The sequence below is a fragment of the Ambystoma mexicanum genome, chromosome 1p (assembly GCF_040938575.1).
Source record: "Ambystoma mexicanum isolate Mex_15411 chromosome 1p, UKY_AmexF1_1, whole genome shotgun sequence".
NCBI lineage: Eukaryota > Metazoa > Chordata > Amphibia > Caudata > Ambystomatidae > Ambystoma > Ambystoma mexicanum.
Window position 1 is genome coordinate 1,127,854,052 of NC_090921.1, and position 21,335 is coordinate 1,127,875,386.

At 45.9% G+C, this 21,335-nt stretch overlaps 1 protein-coding gene across 1 annotated transcript in view; it reads right to left on the reverse strand.

Moving 5' to 3' along the window:
* SLC38A8 (solute carrier family 38 member 8) overlaps positions 1-21,335 on the reverse strand; it is a 279,534-nt gene that overhangs the window by 108,238 nt on the left and 149,961 nt on the right. The window contains exon 4 of the mRNA XM_069604781.1: positions 4,961-5,062. Coding sequence (XP_069460882.1) covers positions 4,961-5,062 — 102 coding nt within the window. The remainder of the gene's footprint in view (positions 1-4,960; positions 5,063-21,335) is intronic.

Below are 21,335 nucleotides of genomic sequence, written 5' to 3' on the forward strand. Positions count from 1 at the left end.
GGGCCCTCATCTACAGGAAGTGATCGTTTAGGGAATTTCTCTGACAAGGAAATTAACTCAACTTTCCCCATGGTCTCTTCAAATGTATCCCTTGTCCAGGTTCCTGTATTGGGAGCCTGAGGGTGTGGAAAAAGTACCTCTTGAATAGGAGTTTTGTGACACTGTAAAGCGAGAGACAAAGTGAAAGAGGCTTCCACATGCCCTTGAGATGGAGGCGGGAGCTTGGGTCATAGTATTACGGGAGTCAGTTTGTGTTTTAGACAATGTCTCTCTTAATTTTGCGTGAGTCAATTGTCGACGTGCGTTTCAGCGTGTCCGAAACGGCCGTTTAAGGTTTGGGAGGGGCACCATCAAAAGACTTCAAAGCATGTGCTACTCGCATAGGCAGAAGCACAGCAGGTTGAGAACCGGGAGGTCCTCAAGTTTTTGCCATAGATTTTGACATACCTGTAGGTGCAGTCGGCTTCTTCCATGGTACAGTCGAGGATTGCCCGCGAGTTGTGCGTTTAACCTTGGTGCGAGTGTGTGTGCTCCTGTCACCAGTGGGTGGGATCCCTGTAGCAGTGCGTTCGGCATGCCTTGTGCGGCTGCGGGATGGGCATACAGGAGTCCGAAGACTCCACTACATGGTCTTCGCCATCCGAACTGGAGCCGTGGCTGCAGGATTGCTCCTCGTCCGACTCAACAGCGCTGGTGGAAAAATCGGATTCGGCCTGGTTTGGTGTTGCAAACAATTGCAATTGTTACACTAATAGTGTCCCTCCACAGGAACTTCCTGTTACAGGAAGGGCACATTGTCAAATTAAATACAAAGAATAGAGCAGCCAGACAAGGGAAAGTAAAGAGAAGGACAAGTAAAGACATTTTCTAATGAAGCAGAATGTTGAAAAGAGAACTCTCCCTACTGTCAAGGCTGAAGCCAGATGATGAAGGCCACAGCCAGTCATCGAAGGTCCAGAGGAAGTCTTCAGACGGTGAAGGTGAACAGTTGAAGGGACGTCGAAAGTATGTCAAAAATAAGTTGGACTGTAGTTTAATAATATTAGCAATATCACCATAGCAGGCTACTAGCTCTGCATTACCCGAGCAACCAGTATTGCGGAATAAAAACAATTTGGGGGGACCTCGATGCGTGAGGGAACATGGGTACGCTACATGTTACAGATGCGCCCAGGTCGACGTCCCTTTTTAAATTTCGAAAACAAGATTAAATACTCTGCGATTACCACTAGATGTCGGACTACATCAACAGCATGCGATTCTAAGCAGAGTCACAAGCATCAGAAACATTTTTGGCAGGAGCAAGTTAATTGGCGAGTGGTAATTAAGAGATTTCAATATTTTCACCATATCCGTGCTGTTTTGCAGACGCTCCTTTCCTTTTGGGGATAAAGTGTAGTGTGTACGGTTTGAGAGCGATTTTCATTCTGCATTTGAGTTTTTCTGTTGCCGATATGGTTATGCTCAGTATTAAAGTAGCGTTTTGTGTGCAAATTAACTTGCATGCCTGCAAGTCAGATCCATTTCACACAGCAACAGCAACCAACGCGCAACTCTGGCGACATCTACTAGAGTGTCCATGGTGGCCAGGTGTTAACCATGCCGCTATCTAGTGATGATGGGCCAGGAATGGTATAGAGGATGGACCATCTGGTCACCCACACTTCGTAGCAACCTTAAGGGAGAGGACCATCACTCGAGGCCCTTTAAGGACACTACCGCTTGAAGTGAGACCGATTCTACACTTGGTGGTGTGAAACGGTATGGAATCATTCAAATAATGCGCTCCCTGTTCCCAAAGAAATATTTTCTGTATTACTGGACATGTCCCTTTAAGGGTATCTAGCTCAGAGTAAAGAAAATCAAGTAGCAAAGAAGGAATACATTACTTACCTTCAACTCCTGCTCTGCAGCATTGGTATATTTCATAGATTCACAGGCTGTTTTATTCCCAGTCAGACTGAAAATCTTCAGTAACAGTAACACATGTGAATCTATGGAAGACACCAATGCTGGAGAACAGGAGTTACAGGGAATTAACTTATTCCTTCTCCAGCATTGGATTCTTCATAGATTCACATGGTGTTTGAATGGACTATAAAACAGTACACAATACCAACAATGGGCGAAGGAAAGCTCACCGGAAGGGAACACTCGCCTCAAAAAACTCACAGGTTGTGTAGCACCACCCGGCGCGCCCTGGACTCCTCTGTGGAATCCCGGTCGATGCAGTAGAACCTTGTAAAAGTTATGTGCTGATCTCCACGTGGCAGCCCTGCAAATATCCAACAGGGGAACACGGCAGATCGGAGGTTGAAGGACATAGCCATGAACTCTCAGCGTCACAGATGGATCGGGATGTGAAAGTGCACATCTTCCTGCTCTAAAGACGAGAGAAAATCCCCTTCCTGCAGCCGGGTTAGGATGTGCTGGAGGGTAACCATCTTGAAGTTTTGAGCCTGGGGGAATTATGCTGAGGAGACGTAGATCGAGAATGGGTCAACAACCACCAGAGTTTTTCTTGACGAGAAAGTATCTAGAGTGCACTACTTGGCCTTGTTGTTAGGGGAGGTGGCGGGGGACACGTTTTATTGTTCCCTTGGAAAAAGGGACAGACCTTCATGAAGTAATGGCAAGTGGTTTTTTACCATTGACAAGCTAGGATTAGCTACACCCATTTGTCCAGGGTGATGGATCGCCACTGCTTGACAAACTTGGGGAGTCGTCTTCCCACTGGGGTGTTGAAGTGGAGGGGTGGCCTCTGAGCCTGGTCAGGCCCGCTTGTAGGATTGGTGTGAGCAGCTGCAGTGGTGACGATTTACTCTATAGGCTTGGGACTTCCCCTTGTAGCTGTATTAGCTGTTTGATGCAGCATAAGTGTTGGACCAATACGACTGGGACCGGGTAGGAGGGCCTGTTGTCACAGGACATCCTTCAGAAATAAATGTGTCTTTCTGGATCTAAAGGAACAGTGCCGTTGTTGGAGCATGACCAGAGTGTGGCTGGTGTCCGTGTCTGACTTGAAGGTCAGAAACGCATCATCCTCCTTCGGCTGAATGGCTTTGATTGCACTTCCCAATGGAAATGAGTGGGCTTGAGCGAGACTTGAAAGCATATAACAGTGCTGTTCCCCCATCCGTCTGAAACCAGTGTCAGCACTATCCATCGTACCAAAAAAAAATTTTAAAAGCTTGGTCCAAACGGCCTCCTTTTCTCGAGGGAAGGCAAAATCTTTGTCCATCTTCACATATGGAAGGAAATAAAATATAGGGCCCCTCTTAAACCATAGCTCCCGGTCATAGTGGGACAGGATAACCATGTCATTAGCTGACTATTCAAAAACCTTTTACCAGCGGACAAAAGTGCGACCTAACTCCTGGCAAATTAATAATGTATTCATGACTAAGATATCACAAATTCACAACCGTTTTTATTAATCAAAAAAGGATTTATGGCATTTCGTTTTGCATGCATCTTCCTCCACATAAAGGACGTGTTTTGACAAATGATCCCAAGACAACTTTGGAATTTACATAAGCATCTCTTAACCATTCAGACACTACCTCGACAAACTCACTGCTTCCCAAAACTCCCACTTTCTTCAAACAAGCGACGCCGGCCCGCGTGGGTTCATCCATAGTAGCCGACTCGTGATGGACTCATTTTCACAGGTTTCGTGAATGAGGACCTACATGCAACTAGTGGCCAAAATACTTTTACAGTTTTGTGTGAATTCCCTCAAGGCATCACATTTTCAAAAAGGGTACCAAAGAAAAGTCAGACAACTTTCAGTGAAATAAAAATGCGAGTTACTGGGCTAATAATTGTTGTATACAATTTGCTACATTTTGCACACTGCATTTCCTAGTCAACGAATTAGGCTATTAGAAAAAGATGCATCTCAAGAATGTATTGGCACATCGGCCAATGAGAGCATGTACAGGCTGCATATGGCTCCCTCCATAGCCATTCAATTTCATAGCGCACCGGCCAATAAAACCAGGTCAGAGAAATTCTCTCATTGTTCCAGTTTCCTCAATGGTTTAGTATAGAGTTTTTTCAACGCCCCAAGATAGGGCTAATTTTCCAGACTGCATGGAATGATGGTCAGATTTGATTGCTATTGCAATACTGCCAAATTAACATATTTGGTTTCCCTTCATAGATTTTTCTCAGTTTTCAAATTGTGTGGCCCTAATGATTTTTTAATTATTTCAAAGTTTAGCAAAAGTACAGAACTACTTGTAAAAAGACTGTCACATTTAAAACAATTGCCTAAAACAGAAGTAACTAAACAATTCTTTTTAATTTACGGTCCACAGTTTGCTTTATTTTTAATGTATTACTATTTCAGGAGGCTGCCTCGCCATCTCACACTAGTTTTTTCCCCCCCTAAAATGCACTGTGTGCCCAGATTATTATTGACGGCATTTTCATGCAATACCATTTATTAATTGATATTTTCCAAGAGTATAGGCCATCTTTGCTCTACACCGATAGGTGAGAAAGTCAATTAACAGCTATTTGACCAAAAAAGCAGTTAATAAGTATATTTTTTTAAACCTATGCTTTAGGTCATCTACTGCAGAATCAAAAGGTGCTCAATCTTTTACACAGTTGCCTATGGGATGAAGGACGTGCGTCATGGTTTAAGGGGAAAGAAGGGCAGTGAAAATGTCCCAAAAGTTTACGCCTGTGATTTGAAGCTGCAAGCCTGAGCCAGGATGCATAAGCCCCTCCATTACTTCTAAATTTCGGAAATGGGTGGGTGGGAGGTTGCAACATAGAACCTCCGAGAGACAGAATGCAGGGCCAATGGTCCCGGATTCGCATTGCATGGCTTGATAATTTCAGAAGTCACACATATGAAGAAGCCGGCATCCTTTGCAAAAAGAGGCGTCTGCTTAGCAATAAACACACCCTAGACTTGCAAACAAAGCTGAATAAAACTGTAGCATACCTGGACATGTGGCGGTGCTCCTGGATGGCATGCTCCTTCAGGAGGCAATATTTAAGGACGACGACCACAGTCAAATAACACGCAGCCAGGGTCCCTAGAATGCTAAAATCAAAAGGATTTAGGATAAAGCAGTGCCAACGGTTGAGCTTTCACATTCAGCTATGTATTTAAACACATGGACATGCCATTTGCGTGCTATGGACATGCCATCTGCGTGCTATGGACATGCCATCTGTGGGCTATTTTGGAGAGGATTCTCCAGCCTACAGCAGGGTAAGAGCTCAGCTGATCATCTCGCACCTTTACACTGGGAGCAAAGCAGACTGTACAAGGAGACCAGGGCCATGATTATGGTAACTTCTTAGAGAGGAAACTGCAGTCAAATACTTGACATTTATAGTGATCACGAAGGTAGAACTTCTGAAAGGGAGAACCACACTTTCTCATCATCCTATTACTTTATGCGGCCTGTGTAGACCATAAAAGCCACACAATAAGATTAAAAAAACATGTCGAGCCAAAACCAAGGAATAAAACAAATCGAACAAGATGGAAGACTCAACAGAAAACAATTGATCAACAATGCAACCTAGTTACAAGTCATTTTGCAAAGTGCAGTTAAATAGAAATCATCATATGTGTTCAGAAATCATCATATGTGTTCCTGTGGGTAAGCACATGCCCTGGGTCCCCTACTATTTAAGCAACAAAACTAAGGCACATAATTTCACAGTAAAAGACTAAATTAAGAACTATGAAAGGTAAAATAGGTCAATAGAAATTGCATTGTAATCCAGATTGAGACCTTGCAACATATCATTAACTTAAAACTCAATTAAACAGGTTACACATAATCAAGATGCTGTAGACCTTAATATTCCCCTCCAAGCCTGCAAAGCCTAATGCAAAGCCTAATGCCCCATGCAGTGGGTGGCCAGCTGATTCTCATCCGCAAAACCCTGATTTGAGGGCATCACCCACTCTTCTTGTGCAATGTTGCTAAAAAAAGGGGTTGCAAGAACTTTCTCATGTCAGAATATATGGGGCCAAAAAAATTAAGTGTGCTACACTTTCCACAGTATTCGGACAATACGGGCAGTCGGAAGGGCCGACAGAAGGACAGCCCGAATTCCATTTAGGTCTTAAGACTGCAAGTGGGAGGGTGCCCATTTGTAAATGCTCTCATGAGTTTCGGCTGCATCACATCCAAATACCGCTCAAAACCATGAGATCTTTTGAGGAGTGACTAGCGACTAAGAGTATTGCAGTGGGCCAGTTTTGCCAACATTTCCTTTCCCCATCTTTTGGCATATTCCACTTTCAATTTCTCTTCGGCATTGATGGGAATAGATCCGGGCTTGTAACAAAGATTCTCCCACCCCATGGTGGTTAGTTCATTCTTACAAGGCAATATTTGTGCCACCGGCCTGGGATAGTAGGTCCCCAATTGCCTCTCTGAAATTGCCACGTTTGCCCATATATGGGCCCAAAGGCACACAGGTTTTGCACAAATATTCTGTGCGTTAGTATCATGAACATGGGGATGTTGGGTGCATTCGCAGGTAGCCCCAAGGTGGATAAAAAAGTTTTTTTAAAAAAAGTAAATATCTCTGCAATTTGCTGATGCTACTCATACCCCAGAGCTCGGCTCTGTATAGTGCAGCCTGCCTGGCTTGGGCCTTATATAACCTTATGACACTCACCGGGGCCACCCAGTCATCCAGTGCAAATCAGGACATGGTGACACAATGTCTACTTAATTTAAAAGCGGCAAAGTCAGTTTGATCACCCCAGGGGCATTAGCCTTCACCCTAACCCCTAAATAGTCTTAACCAGTAACTTGGTCAACAGGCCCATCTTTCAGATTAATTGAGTCTCTCTGGGTTTTCTACGTCTGTCTACTGAAAACCAAGGATTTCTTTTTTTGGCTTATTTATGCCCAGGCCGTTGCCTCCCAAAACTCTTTAAATAGGTTTGTTTCCCCAAGACCCACAGAAGTTAGTGAAAGCAAAACGACATCGTCACCAATTTGTCAATTACACAGTTTATAAATAAACTGAATAAACTAGGGGCCCAAACACAAGCAGGAACACAGCACAGCGATAAGTGATGGCATAGTCCCATTCCTGCCTTGCCACTGGCAATTATTTAAATGCATTCACCTTCAGGAACCAAGTAGCAAAACGAACACACACCCAGGCAGAAATAGAACAAGCATATTTGCAACACTCATCTGACAGCCAGTGCTGAATTTGTCGGGGTGTTTGCCAGGGCTCCTCCATGGCACTTATTTCTGAGCCCTGGCAATTATGGTCTCAGACTCAGTTTGATTCTGATGTGTTTTTGAAACTTTATTATTTTAACGGTCAGTCGCATAATAAACCGCTATAGAATCGGAGCTAAATGTAAATGAGGATTGTGTTTAAAGACACTTCAACATTGGTCTCATGTCAAAACACAACGAGCATGTTATTTTATGTGCAGGTTGGGATTGGCCCCTTGGCTTTTCGGCCCGGCCACGGAGAGAGTGGGCTGGTTACTGGCCATGCCTGGGCCGGTTTGGAAGAAAAAAAAATATATATATATTGTATGCATATTTGTTCTATAAAAATAAAAAAAAGCGTAAGTGCTATACAATAACATTATCATTTGGCCTTGGATGTCTGCTTGGATTTACAGTGATTTAGTGTACTTGGGACCAATGCTATTTGATGCCACTTACTGTTTTGTCAAGGGGTGAAAGGTCGTGTTTCACCGCTTCCCGGGATGTTACTTTGGGGTGGGGGTCAAATGACATCACTTCCGGTGGGCCAAATTTTTGGGGGGTGGGGGGGGGGGTGACCTCGCCTTTTTCTTGTCCCAGTCCGACCCTGCGTGTCGGTTGATATTGTAAATCACAGATCTGTTGTAGTGACAGAGTACAGCTGTCAACCACAATAAGGCAGCGAGCGTTGCAGCTTTAAACCCGTACATGTTGACGGCATGGGGAGCAGCCTGCCCAACCTGACGTGTCGAGAGTGTTAGAAAATATTTGCACCCCAGCAATTATGTTTTGTACAAATTAGGCACTGCGCACAGCCTGTTGCATTCTCTGGTCCGCGGCACCGGAGCGGACAGGCCTAAACAGCAACCTTCTGGCAGTCTGGGTCAGTGAGATGCCCATCGGTGATGCCCAGGAAAGACGTCAGGCGCTACCAGCCTTGCACGGGTGGGAACTGTGCATGCAGGCCGGCCGGCCGGCCTCGCACTAGAGAGCGGTTTACCACAATAGTTCTGCCGGCCCTGGAGGCCCAGTTTCTTTGTACAGAGACTTTGAACATAAAGAATTGGGTTCCTGGATGATGTAACTGGCATCATTGTAATTAAGGACTTCGCCACCACCATCAATACATGGCACATTTATTTATCGTCACCCTAGGGGTATTCATTTTAATCATATTAACCATAACAAACTGTGTATTCATTGGGGACAGAAGAAAAAAACGATTCCATTAGCGCTTCCGCTCACTTCGCAATTAATGGGGGATGACTTATTTGTCCAAATTGCAGGATTAATGGTCTGCATCTTTCTACTCAGTTAATCAACAAGCTCATGCGTACAACTCGCCGCGGCGCCGGCTCCGGAGAGCTAGAGTGCTTTTATGCACGTAAAATGGCCGCTGGCTTTCGCAAGACTGAGGGCATGCCTTGCAGAGCCTGGCCCACCACAAGGAGAAACCCCACAACGCTTTAAGTTCTGGGAGGCTCTGTGGCCCACTCCTTGCCATATACAAAAATCCCTTCTGAGGCCGAGGCCGGAGAAATGCCTGTGCAGAAGCAGGGCAAGTTTTAAAACGGAGTGGGCTAGGTCGCCTACACGCCCGAGCAATTTGCCTTAAGAAACAGGTAGTGCAGTTTTCGCCCCAGATCTCTCCAGGCTGTCGATTTTCAGCCGTGCAGATGTCTCAGGCGAGCCACCAAAAACAAAGCTCTCCATCCCAGTGGATTCAAATATTCTTACAGAGGCAAAGGGCAGGCAACTACAACATGGCCACACACCATTGCCTCTGCTGGCTAGGTCTGGTGGGAGTTGTTGGCCATAACTTAGGGAGCCAAAGTTTGCAAACCCCTCAACTTCAGGAATTTCAACGTACATCTTCCTCACAAACTTGAACGCTCCTTAAAAAAAAAAGTAAAAACAAAACTGTTCTCCTCCACTCATCTACTGCGCTCTACGCATTTCCAGGACTCCTTACGCCAACTACTGGGCCTGCCCTTAAACTATTTGCCTTGTGAGGTCTTCTCTCTTACATGGAAAAGGGACAGGAAACAGATGAACGATACATTTTTTTTTAAGTACCCTATCCCTCGTGTCGTAGGTTCATGCCAGTGAAGTCCTTGCAAGGTGTTAAGAGAAGGAACCTCTCCTCCTTCTGCACACCCACGAATAGGGCAACAGGCCTGGTCACCAAGCTCCTGGGTAAATCTTCCAGGAATTAGCAGTGGCCCAGTCAGATCAGGATAACAACCCCCCACTCTCCAAATATTCATAGGTAAATCAGAGATTCCAAATCCCACAACAAAACCATTAAGAGGGGCTGGTGGTATCTGGGTCCTTCAGGAGCCCCCCCTTTAAGATTACCCATTTTTAAATCCTTAAATAATTATGTCGGGAAACAGCAAATCCCTGCATGCCAGAGATGGGAGAATAATTATATATATATATATATATATATTTTTTTTTTTTTTTTTTTAAATAATGACTCATTTCCACTCAATAGACCGACCAGAAAAAGGTTATACCAGGTGTAGAGCGCATAGAATTGACACCATAATCTGGTCTGTGAGGGGCCTAGCAGTGCACAATCCTTCTGCTATTTAGACAGAAGGCAGACTATAATGTAGGATCTATGCCACCGTCGGCGGGAGTCGCAGTTTAAAACACCACTAGAGCCACAGGTTGCAGGCCCCTCTGGAAGAACTGCCCTCTGCTACATTCACAACTGAAGCAACTAGCAGAAGCGACTTCAGGTACGGCTCACACCTCAAGTGAGAGCGGGAGTGGTGTGGCTACCACTCCAGCTCACACCATGAACGTGAAATACGTGTACTACCCCGATAAGTTTATAGATAAAAGAAGGTAGTCCTTTTCATACTGGTTTATAGCACCAACCGAGGTAGGATTATTTGCATAGGCTTGTAGAGGAAAAATGGCGTGCACAACTAAAGCAATGTGGTATAGAATTTCGAAGCGAAAATGTCCCTCAATCAGTGTTTAGGAGACATTGTTTTCAGTAGCACAATTGCCGAATTCATTCTAATGCAACGCAAGAACACATGGTAAAAAATTGGGCACTCCAGGGTTTCAATCTCTTGTTGCGCTGGTGACAAGTATTTAAAGGACAGCAAGGGTGCTGGTTGGTCCGGCTCCTTTGTGGTGGGCAGAGGCCCGACGTAATGTGTACCATACACCCAGGCCTGCAAAGCATGCATAGCAGGATATCGTGGACAAATTGCACTCAACACAGACGGTTTCATTTCATTAGGGCCTTTTTATGCCGGTTACAGTGTCGCAAAAGGCGTGGCCTGCCAGACTACGCCTCAACAGGAAGGGTGGGAGTGTGCGCCATGCGCTCACACGAAGCATGGAGAGTCCTGTCCATCAAAAAAGGCGCCCGTTTATTGTTGTTGGTGTTTTGCTCAAGCACGTGGGGGTGGGGGTGGGGGCAGGAAAAGTAGTTGAGGCAAAGGGATGGTGTAGAGGGTTCCAGATAATTGTACGGTCCAAACTACAACAGATACTGGTTTAACTAGAACCAACAACCAGGCGTGGGCAAAGGGTCTGTGTATTTGGGGAGAGGGGCAACCGGGCGAGGAAACATTTTAACATCCATTTAAAAGGTTATAGAGGCTCCGCGGATTCAGACACAATAACGTGCAATACGAGAAGTCAAACCCCTCTAAAAATACACGAATACATGATGGCAGACGTCTCCCTTTACGAAATTAATTTTAAAGTATGGTTCATGTAATACAATGATTAGAAAAGCTGCCCAGTTAAATCTCCCGTCACTAAATGGCAGAAACCTCACTGGTGTGGGGAGATGAGCAGGCTCGGACTGGCCTATAGGGCAATGACCGAACAAAAACTTTTTCTTGCTCAAAGTGAGCTACTTTTTTGGCCAATGTGGGCCAGTTTGATGAGTCATTTCACTATGTGGCTAGCAGTTTTGACCATTGTTGAATAAATACTTTTTAAATTGCACATTTTATCAAAATCTCCCCCTTGGGTACTATTCAAACAAGTCACAAAAGGAATGAATGGCCATGTGTACCTGTGGGCACCTTTTCATTGGTGCCCGAGACAATTTGATGCCCCCGTCCGACTCTGGAGAAGAGTTGCATCGCACCTCAAGAAACGCACGAGAGCCATTTGGTGTGCCACCAAGTTCTTAAAGTTTTCACTCATTGAAGAAAGCACTTTTTAATTTACTGGACCTTTGTATGGCGCCCATACACAAGTGTTTCCAGGCGCCACAAGACAAGATGGGGGGAGGAGGGACATGCGAATCAAGAACAACAAAACAGTTATATTGGCCTTGTGACAATCCTACCATGCTAGTGCTTGGCAAGGTTGTAAGTGTGTGTGTGTGTGGGGGGGAGCGGGTGGGGGTGGGCGTAGAGGGAGAAGTACAGGAGTGAAGTGCTGGGCAGGCCAAAGTGGCAAGTGCCAGGGGCGAAAGGGGGAAGGGAGGGAGGACGAGTGCAGTGGACAGGGAGGACCAAGAAGGGTTAGTCCGGGAAAGGGAGCCAGAGGGCAAGTGCTGGCAAAGGGTGCTCAGTGAACTGGTATGGGTTGGTCTGGCCCCTGTATGTATTGCATTTAGCATCTGCATACAGGTTAATGCTACTTTTAGACATGCCAAGTGGATCCCGATTAGAACAAGGGACCCGTCCAGCTTATTTTGAGTTGTACCCATTATGTGGCGCAGAAAGCACGATTTAAGGAAAAACGACTCATGGAAGGTGTATATGGAGAGATGAGGTGTGTGGGGTGACGCCGCCCAGTTCCAGACTAGTGCCTTTGGCCATTTCTACTCGCAACCTGTCCCTCCTCACCCAAAAAACATCCCCTGGAATTTTGGAATCTAACTCCGTGATTTGTGCCGCACTTCTGAAAAGTAATCATTTAATTGCAGCTATAAAGTCATCTAACCCCGTTAAGCTTTCAGATACGATTAAGAAGCACTAGGTTTATAAGAGTGTCCTTTCATCTGTTACTCGCACTGAATTCCTGTTAAAAAAAGCAGCATTGGCAAAGTCATCAGTTTTGGCTCTTGTATAGGATCGGGTAGGCCATGGCCAGGCACTGCCAGAATACGTCCAGGAACTATCACCATTTAGCAGTTGCCACCTTGTGGCCAGGTACGAACACTCGGGTACTGCCTGGAAAATGCAGATTCCATGCCTAGACACAAGCTCAAACTGTTGGCTTTGCCACTGCGCATTTTCATAGGAGTGCCTGCTGTTCAGGCGAGAGCGGGATCGTGCTAGAGTCAGCCTTCTGGCTGCACAGGCATTCGGGGGGTGCGGCTCAGATCTGGAGCACAGAGAGCAAACTACGAGACCTACTGTATTTTTAGACCGAAGCTTGTTGCACACTAAACAGGATTCCCAAATACAGGTGTAGCCTCCATCTTTGTTTACTGTAGGACTAAACCTACTGCACTGTGATACTTAGGCCTCTCTCCCCCCCTGTACATTATTCTCGGATCTAGGCGTAACCTCCGTCTTGGTTTAACATTTGCCTAAACCTAATGCACTGTGAAACACAGGCCTTTCTCCAACTACAAGGGATTCTCAGTTCTTTGAATCCCCGGAGGAAGCCATGAGGTACATTGAACACTATATCCCGCAAACACAGAAAGACAAGCACTCGCAGTCCAATTCGAACACTTGAAGGAAGGTCACCTGGATTCATATAATAACGGTACAGCGGCCATCAGAACGGTCTGGTCGGTAGAGGGACAAGGACAGATTCACCAACCAGGGCCACCCTATTGTTTTTCTCAATAGTTTAAGTTCAGTTTGGGATCTACACTGTCCAGTTGGGGGGATAGTGAGGGGGAGGGGAAGGGGAGACTACAGGGCCCGTTTCCCACAAGTTGAAACGGACAATTCACATCACAGCGAAAGAAGCAAGATGGAATACATTGACGAGGGAAATGAGTCACATCAAGGAAGGGGCGAAACATCAAAAGCATAGACAGGAGAAATACAAGTAAGATAACACCGCTTGCAACAGAAATGTGTGGAACAAGGGGAAAGGCTGTGCAACCTTAACTATAAAAAATACATGGAGAGACAGCATGCGGGAGGTGATAAAACAGGAAGGCTTTTGGCATGGTTATATAAGAGTGAAACCCATGATCAGGACGATAACTAGGGAGGATGGTACTGTAGCGGACACCCAATAGGGAGTTAATCAGGAGTTTGTGGATTATTATAAATTACTATATGGTGATGAGAAGGGAAGTAATCAAGAAGAGATAATAGGAATATTAGAAGACATAGGACTGCCTAGAATAAGTGCTGAGGAAAGAAGAGCTGGATGCACCAATCACTTTGGAAGAATTAGAAGAGGTGGTGAAGCAGCTGCCTACGAGTAAAACCCCGGGGGCGGACGGATTCCCGAGTGAGTTTTACAAAGTTTATATGGCAGAAGTGCTCCCCTCAATGTTTGAAATGCTAAATGAGGCGTTTGAGGTAGGACGGTTGCTGGAGTCACTAAGGGAAGCGGTCATAATACCGCTCCCCAAACCTAACAAGCCGGGGCATAGCTGTGGCTCTTACAGACCACTGTTGATGTTGAACCAGGACAGCAAGATATCGACGGCGGTCTTGGCAAACAGACTGCGGAGAGTCATTGACAAACTTATACACCCTGATCAGACGGGCTATGTCCTGAACAGGAATATAAAACATAACCACAGACGACTCCATCGAGTTGTCGAATGGGGTAGTAAGCAAGACGGCGAGATGGTGATTGTATCACTAGATGCGGTTAAGGCTTTTTCAGTCAAGTGGCCATGGCTGCTGGCAGACCTGGAAGGTTACGGAATGGGACCAAGATATGTAAGATGGGCGAAAATGCTATGCAGTGAACCGCTGGTTAGGGTTAGAACAGGGGCAGTGATATCTGAAAGATGGCAACTCAGCAGAGGCACCAGACAGGGATGCCTGTGGTCCCCAATGCTCTATATACTAGCCCTAGAGCCCCTAGCAATATACCTGAGACAGCAATACAACACTATAGTTATTGAGGTGGGAGGGGAACGACACTTGATCTCCTTATATGCAGATGATTTGCTATTGTACTTGAGGTACCCGGAAGAAAATCTTCAATATATCCTGGAGGTGATGGAGAGATATGCGGGGCTGTCTGGGATAGCGGTGAACCCTCAAAAATCTAGTCTGTTCCCGTTAGGTAGTTATATAGGGAACCCTGAAGGGCGATTGCCTGTGTTACAAATACCATGGGCGGTGAGAACCTTTCGGTACCTTGGGATAGATGTGTACCATTCGGTTGAGGAAGAACATAGGCACAATACTGAGGTAGCTATTGGAAAAATTGAGAAGTGTATGAAATTCTGAGTGAAGCTGCCCCGAGCGATGATGGGACGAAGGGCAATGCTAAAAATGGTGGTCCTACCCAGGCACTTGCATTTTTTGGGAACATTCCATATCTGATACCCAAGAAGTTTTTCACTAAACTGAACAGCTTGTGTAGGGACTTCCTATGGCATGGTACCCGGAACAGGGTGGCGCTATGAAAGTTGCAGAACTTTAACGAAAAGGGGGGGATAAAATTGCCTAACTATGAGGTTGATTATGTAGCGAGCCAGCTGCAATACGTTGCTAAATGGCTCTCAGACGAAGTTACCCCCGAATACAGGTTGTTTGGTCATGACTGTGCCCCATTTTATTTAAGAGAAATGATTTGGCTGCCCAAGACAGAAATGAGAGTGCCCCGAAATGATGAGGCTTGGATGGAAGATGTGGCGTAAGGCGTGCCGGATGATGGGGAACTCACTCCCATGCTCCCCGCAGATACCATTGGCTACACTGGCAGGGGGAGATAAGCAATTGAGAATGGCAATAAGGACCCACTGGGAATCGGCGGGGGTGGTAACGATGGGAGATATCTGGCAAGAGGGGACTATTAGGGATTTTGAAGTACTAGGGGAGGAGACAGGATTACATACGGGCCAATATATCACATATCACAGAATGGTGCAGAAAATTAGGAAAATATGGCCTGAAACAGTGTTGGAAGAAGAACCAGACGTTATTATGGATGTAATATATGATAACAGAAGGGGGACATGAGATTTGTAGACTGTATGAGATGATAATGTCAAAGGTCGGGGAAGAATTAACGCAATTGAGACTAGACTGGGAGGAGGAAGTGGGGGCCTCGATGGAGGATGGGATGTGGGAGTGGGCCCTTGGATACCACAAGAAGGTTTCAAGGAACGCCAGATTGCAACAGATACAACTGTATATTACGCATAGGGCATATATGACACCTCAAAGAATATCCAAGTTTGATAACGCCGGACGACAGGCATGTCCCAAATGTGATGAGGAAAATGCCGACATGGTACACATGTTTTGGTCATGCCCAGTGATTGAGCGTTTCTGGGGTGAAGTAGCACAGAGACTGGCGGAAAAAGGGATCACTATTGTCATAAATACGGCCTAGGCCTGCTTGCTAGGGGGGTTCCCCAGAGCACAGAAACTTAAATATGTAAGTAAATTGAAGGATTTAGCATATGTGCTTGCAAAAAGGAGGATTGCCATGGGGTGGAAGACATGCCATAGGCCACGGGTAGAGGTGTGGTGGAAGGAATTGCAGAAATGGGCGGAGGCAGAAACCACGTTATGGCAAGAGGCGACTAATGTAGGGGGAGAGTAGGAGGCGGGAACCCTGATGGCATGGAAATTATTAATAGCGGAATTGTTTGGAATAACACAAGATATGTCTGAATCCACGGAAAGTGAGACCCCACCACGCGAGACGGACATGGAGCGTTTGGAATAAATAGGCTCGTAATGGGGGGTGGGATATGGGAAGCAGTGATTAGAATTAAATGATGAATAATTGAACTGTTGATATATGCACTGCATGTTTGGTTTGTATTGTTAGTTTGAATAAATCAATAAAAATCTTTATTAAAAAAAAGTAAGATAACACCGCAATCAAAGCACAAGCCATGGCAAGCCTATGACACCGACCCCAATGGCAACTAAGGGACAAGGGGTTAAATTACTCACTTGGAACATTATGGGGCAAGCGCACCCGATAAAGGCAAGGAAGATATTGGCATATGCGAATCGACACAAGGTGGACATCCTCCTCCTACAAGAAACACACGCCACGAAAAAGATCACCGACACATTTGCGCGAAACTGGGGACCCGTGAAAGTGGCCACAAACTACTCCACGATGGCAAGAGGAGTACTCACAATTGTACACAAACGGCTAAACTTTCAAGTGATCAAATCTATTACAGACGAGGGGCGCTATGCGATCCTATGGGGGTAACTACATAACCAAGATATTATCCTTGTAAATACTTATAGTCCAAACGTGGATAGCCCGGCGTTTTAGCTCCAGATTATAGAGCAGCCGTCACCCGTTGGCACTGCAACATTGATATGGGGTGGTGACCTCAATCTAATACTGGACTTGGGCCTTGACCACTCCACAGGACACTGCAAACAGCTTACTAAAGCGGCGTTGACACTGAAGCAAGCAATGGTCACCCTACCTCTGGTAGATACCTGGCGCAAATTGCATCCACAAGATGGAGAATATACATTTTACTGCGAGGCTCATGGCTCCAGCTCGAGGATCGATTACTGGCTATGCTCACCAGGGTTCATTGCTGAAGTGGAGCACTGTGACATCCTTCCGCGTACATTGTCAGATCATTCCCCAGTCCTCTTACGGCTGATATCAAGGAGTATGACCCAAACCACCAGAACCTGGCGCATGCCCCCCAATATGCTGATAGATGAAGCAGTTGTAGAACCCCTCTGAACCGAAATAGGAGGAATTGTTTCTGCATAATGAAAGATCAGTACAATCCCTGCAATCGGTCTGGGAGACGTTCAAGGTGTGGCTGAGAGGCCAGCTGATGGGGACATCCTATGGCATTTTGAGGGACATAAGAAGGGAATTTACCAAGGCTGAAAGAGAACTCCGCGATCTCAAAGTCCAGCAGCCCGCTAATGAGGGGAGAGAACATCTACTGAAAATACAGGCTGAAATGGACATATACAAAGGCCTATCCGATAGAGGATTGTATTACATCTCCAAAGCAATAGCAAACAGCCTGACCCCATACATGAATAAATTGATCCACACGGATCAATCAGGATTTATCCCAACACGCTCAACCGCACTGAATCTACGGAGGTTTTTCGCTATCACGTCACAAATTGATCCCAAAGCCAAAGCCGCCGCAATCAATCTAGACCCAGGAAAGGCATTTGACTGTCTCATGGAACTATATGTTTTTGATCCTAGCCAAAATGGGGTTTGGGCCGACACTTGTAGGGTATATCCGAGTGCTATATAAACAGCCGTCTGCAGTGGTGAGAACAAACAATACTATGTCATCCCCTTCACACTAGAGAGAGGCACCCGACAAGGCTGCCCTCTCTCCCCCTTCATATTTGCCCTTACAATAGAAGGTATGGCGGCCAAGGTAAGACACAAACACACATGGAGGGGCATCCGTATCAGAGGTTCCCCACAGCTCCTTCCATTATACGCCGATGACACAATGAGATATGTCAGACATCCTGAGACACACCTACCCCCTATCATGAAGGAAATATCCACTTTCTCAACTTACTCTGGCTACAAGATAAACCAAACAGAGTCAAAGTCAGAGATTATCCAGTTGACTCCATCCACCACGCAGTCTCCGGCTTTAACAGGGTTTAGGTGGTCCCGCACCACTGCACGCTACCTAAGAATACTAATGTCCATCGATAGACAAACACTTCTCAAACAATTACGAAACATACTTACACACCCTAAAGCAAAAACTCAAAATAAATGGGGTGCATTACCAATATCTCTATACGGCTGGGTCGCCCTGCTCAAAATAGTTGTGGTACCTAAACTCCTTTACTTGTTCTGTGGTGTCCCCATTTGGCCGGGAAGGGAATTCTTTCTAAAACTGCAAAAACTAACCACCGCCTTTGTGTGGGGAGGGAGATCAGTTCGGCTCAATTGGCAAAAGATGTGTGAAAGATATGAAACCGGCGGCCTGACGGCCCCAGACTATGTACTATATTTTCACACGGCTCAGGCTCATTATGCTCGATACTGGGCGGCCACAGCCGAACCACATGCCCATGTACGAGCCGAAAAATTTGCAGTAGCCCCCTCCAATATTCAGGCCATGCCATTTACTACAACCAAGGGGAACATCAGTGGCCACTACTGTACGAGCCTGGTCCTCCCTATTTGCTAGGGTGGGATGCGAAACGCAATATTGGCCATTTATCTCCTTGTGGCACTACCCCGGTTTAGAACCCACATTCGACACCGCACTTCAAAGAAGATGGGACCCCAATAAGGAAATGAGACTTGGGGATCTCTACCCCGAATGCAAGTTCGCCACACTGCAGTTAGTGCAAGATAAGCTAGGCGCGGGTCTCATAATAACCCTACAATACTACCGCCTAAAAGCGGCATGCAAAAGAAAATGGCCCACATTTCCAGATGCCCCAGAGTCTTACCAATTCATAATGGCAATTATGACGCAGGACGGCTTTACAGGTACAATAGCTACCCTATATAGGGCAGCCCAAGAACATACCCCCTTCCAAAAACTTTATGAAACTAAAATGGGAGCAAGACCCGAGAATCGCCATTGAGGATACCAAATGGCCCAGATACTGCCAGCACACTAAAGCTATCTCACTTAACTCCAATTTTAGATTAATACAATTTAAGATCCAGAACCACTTACACATTACACCACACAAGGCATCCAAATTCGACCCAGCACGGGACACAAACTGCCCCAAATGCAACTCCAACATGGCGAACTCTATACATATGTATTGGAACTGCCCCCCAATCAGAGCATTCTGGGAAGAAGTTGCCACGACAGTAAGCGACATTGTCGGGCTATCTATACTGGCAACCCCGCTGAAGTACTTGCTGGGCGACATTGGCAAGGCACCAGTCAAGACCCGCCGTTTTGTAGCTATTTCAGGGGCAGTTGCCAAGAGGAACATACTGCAGGCTTGGAAAGCCAAAACAGCCCCTAACCACAAGACTTGGTTGAGAGACTTATTATATGTCCAAGAGAACGAAGAACAGTACGTTAGATCCCGGTCGACGGTATGTAGACCTAAGGACATATGGGCCCCACTGCAGACATACCCATCATCTACCCAAGACAGCGATGAGGAGACCATAGTCTGAATACTCCAATAGACTGTCAGACACATAAGACTGAATAATATAAATGTAAATTCAAATGCTATGTTATACCATGAGGTCCACTCCGGTGATGTAGAAATGTGTATATGCAAAATGCCTGTCAAATTTAAAATACAAGTTAAACAACTCAGTTAGGGGGTGAAGAGGGGTTAGTTTTTGGGGGATTAATAGTTTACGAGGCGGAAGAGACGGAACATGATGAAACCAACCTGAAAGGGTGGGCGGGCGGATGGCTGGTTGGGACCATAGGAAGGACAATGTGCAAAGTATGAAGGACTCTTCCATACCCGACCTACAAACGTGCATTAAGATTTCTTCTCATAATTATACATGCACCCATAATTTGATTTCAATGGATTGCTATTCTGTCTCACACATGTTAATAAAAAGATGTTTAAAAAAAAATAAAGGATTCTCAAATCTAGGTGTAGCTTCCCTCTCCGTTTAATATATGCGGATACCTGCTACAGTATGAAAGCAAAGCCCATTGGTATAGGACTCTCAATTCTAGACCTGGACATATATTGCCTGAGCCGAGCAATCTGAGCCTACCGTACCAATAGCTTCACACCACTAGTGTGGACACATTGGCCGCAGGCATAGCCAAGCCTCCATGCGCAATAGAATATGGCTACGGCCAAACACATCCAGGCTAGTGCGCACACAGCCGTCCAGACAACCATCTGATGTACCTCAACACCTCTGCCACTAGCATACAGTGACCACCACCTGAAAGAAATCCGGTATAGCTGCTCTCACATAGACTCTCTCAAAAATAGAAATCTATCTCTACAGCACCCACCCATGTGTCTGACCTCTCTTGGGCTACTTAGTCGAGCCTTGCCAGCCACCCAAGTCCTAGAACGGCAACATGCACACATGCATCTCCTAAGCTAAACTCCCTAGAATTTACAACCACATCAACTACGGTCACCAAGGGCGTTCAACCGAGGAAAAAGCGCATTGAGGCCACACAAGTGGGGAAGGGCGCTATACAAATAACCAAATACAATATAGAGCTTCATTGTCAGATTCCATCCACTTTGACATGTTCCATTAGCCAAATAATTTGTACTCCTCTTATTGACCTTAGAAGGACGAGGGGCTAGTACAACCTCGCAGAGGGATGGAATGGCATACAGGCTCCATGCATTATGAGGCGAATATTTAGCCCCTGGGACATGCTGTGCCAGGGAGGAAAGCTTTCAGTAACTCTGCACATAGTGCTTGTACGTTTACCCATGTGCGAGGGACACTTGCAACGACTGGCCTGGTCCATGCTGTACCTGAAATCAGGTGCCAGGCAACCTTGCATTCTCCCTACCAATAGTGTCCATATATCATTTTGCGAGACAGGATATGCTTTGCTCACCACTTCAATACAATTACCAAAGTGGGAGAAAAGCTGCCACTGGGCTTGCCCATACAATATTGCACTTACCATAACCAGGTATCGAAATTATGATTCGATTAGCAGGAGCTAAAACCAGTATCGACGTGTCTGGCATCATCAAGTAAGCAGCACTACTGCTGAGGAACCAGGATCAAGTAAAGCACACTGACATGATATGTTTATAAACGTACCTGGACACCTGGAAGTGTTTCTAGGTGCCACAAAACAAGGAAGGGGGAGACAGAGGGAAGAGATGACAAACGATCCTACTAGGTTGTGTATTTCAGATCGTGCAAGTATGACAACAAAAGTGCCAGTGGGTGGGGGGAGTGTGGGTCGGGTCTGGGCTCCAAGGCTCTGAGAAGTGCATGGAAGGAAGGAGGCAGTAGGAGTTACAATTACAGCCCCTATGTGTGTGGTAGGTAGGCCCGGAGGCAGTGCAGGAAGACTGATCATGGAGGGTCCTGGTA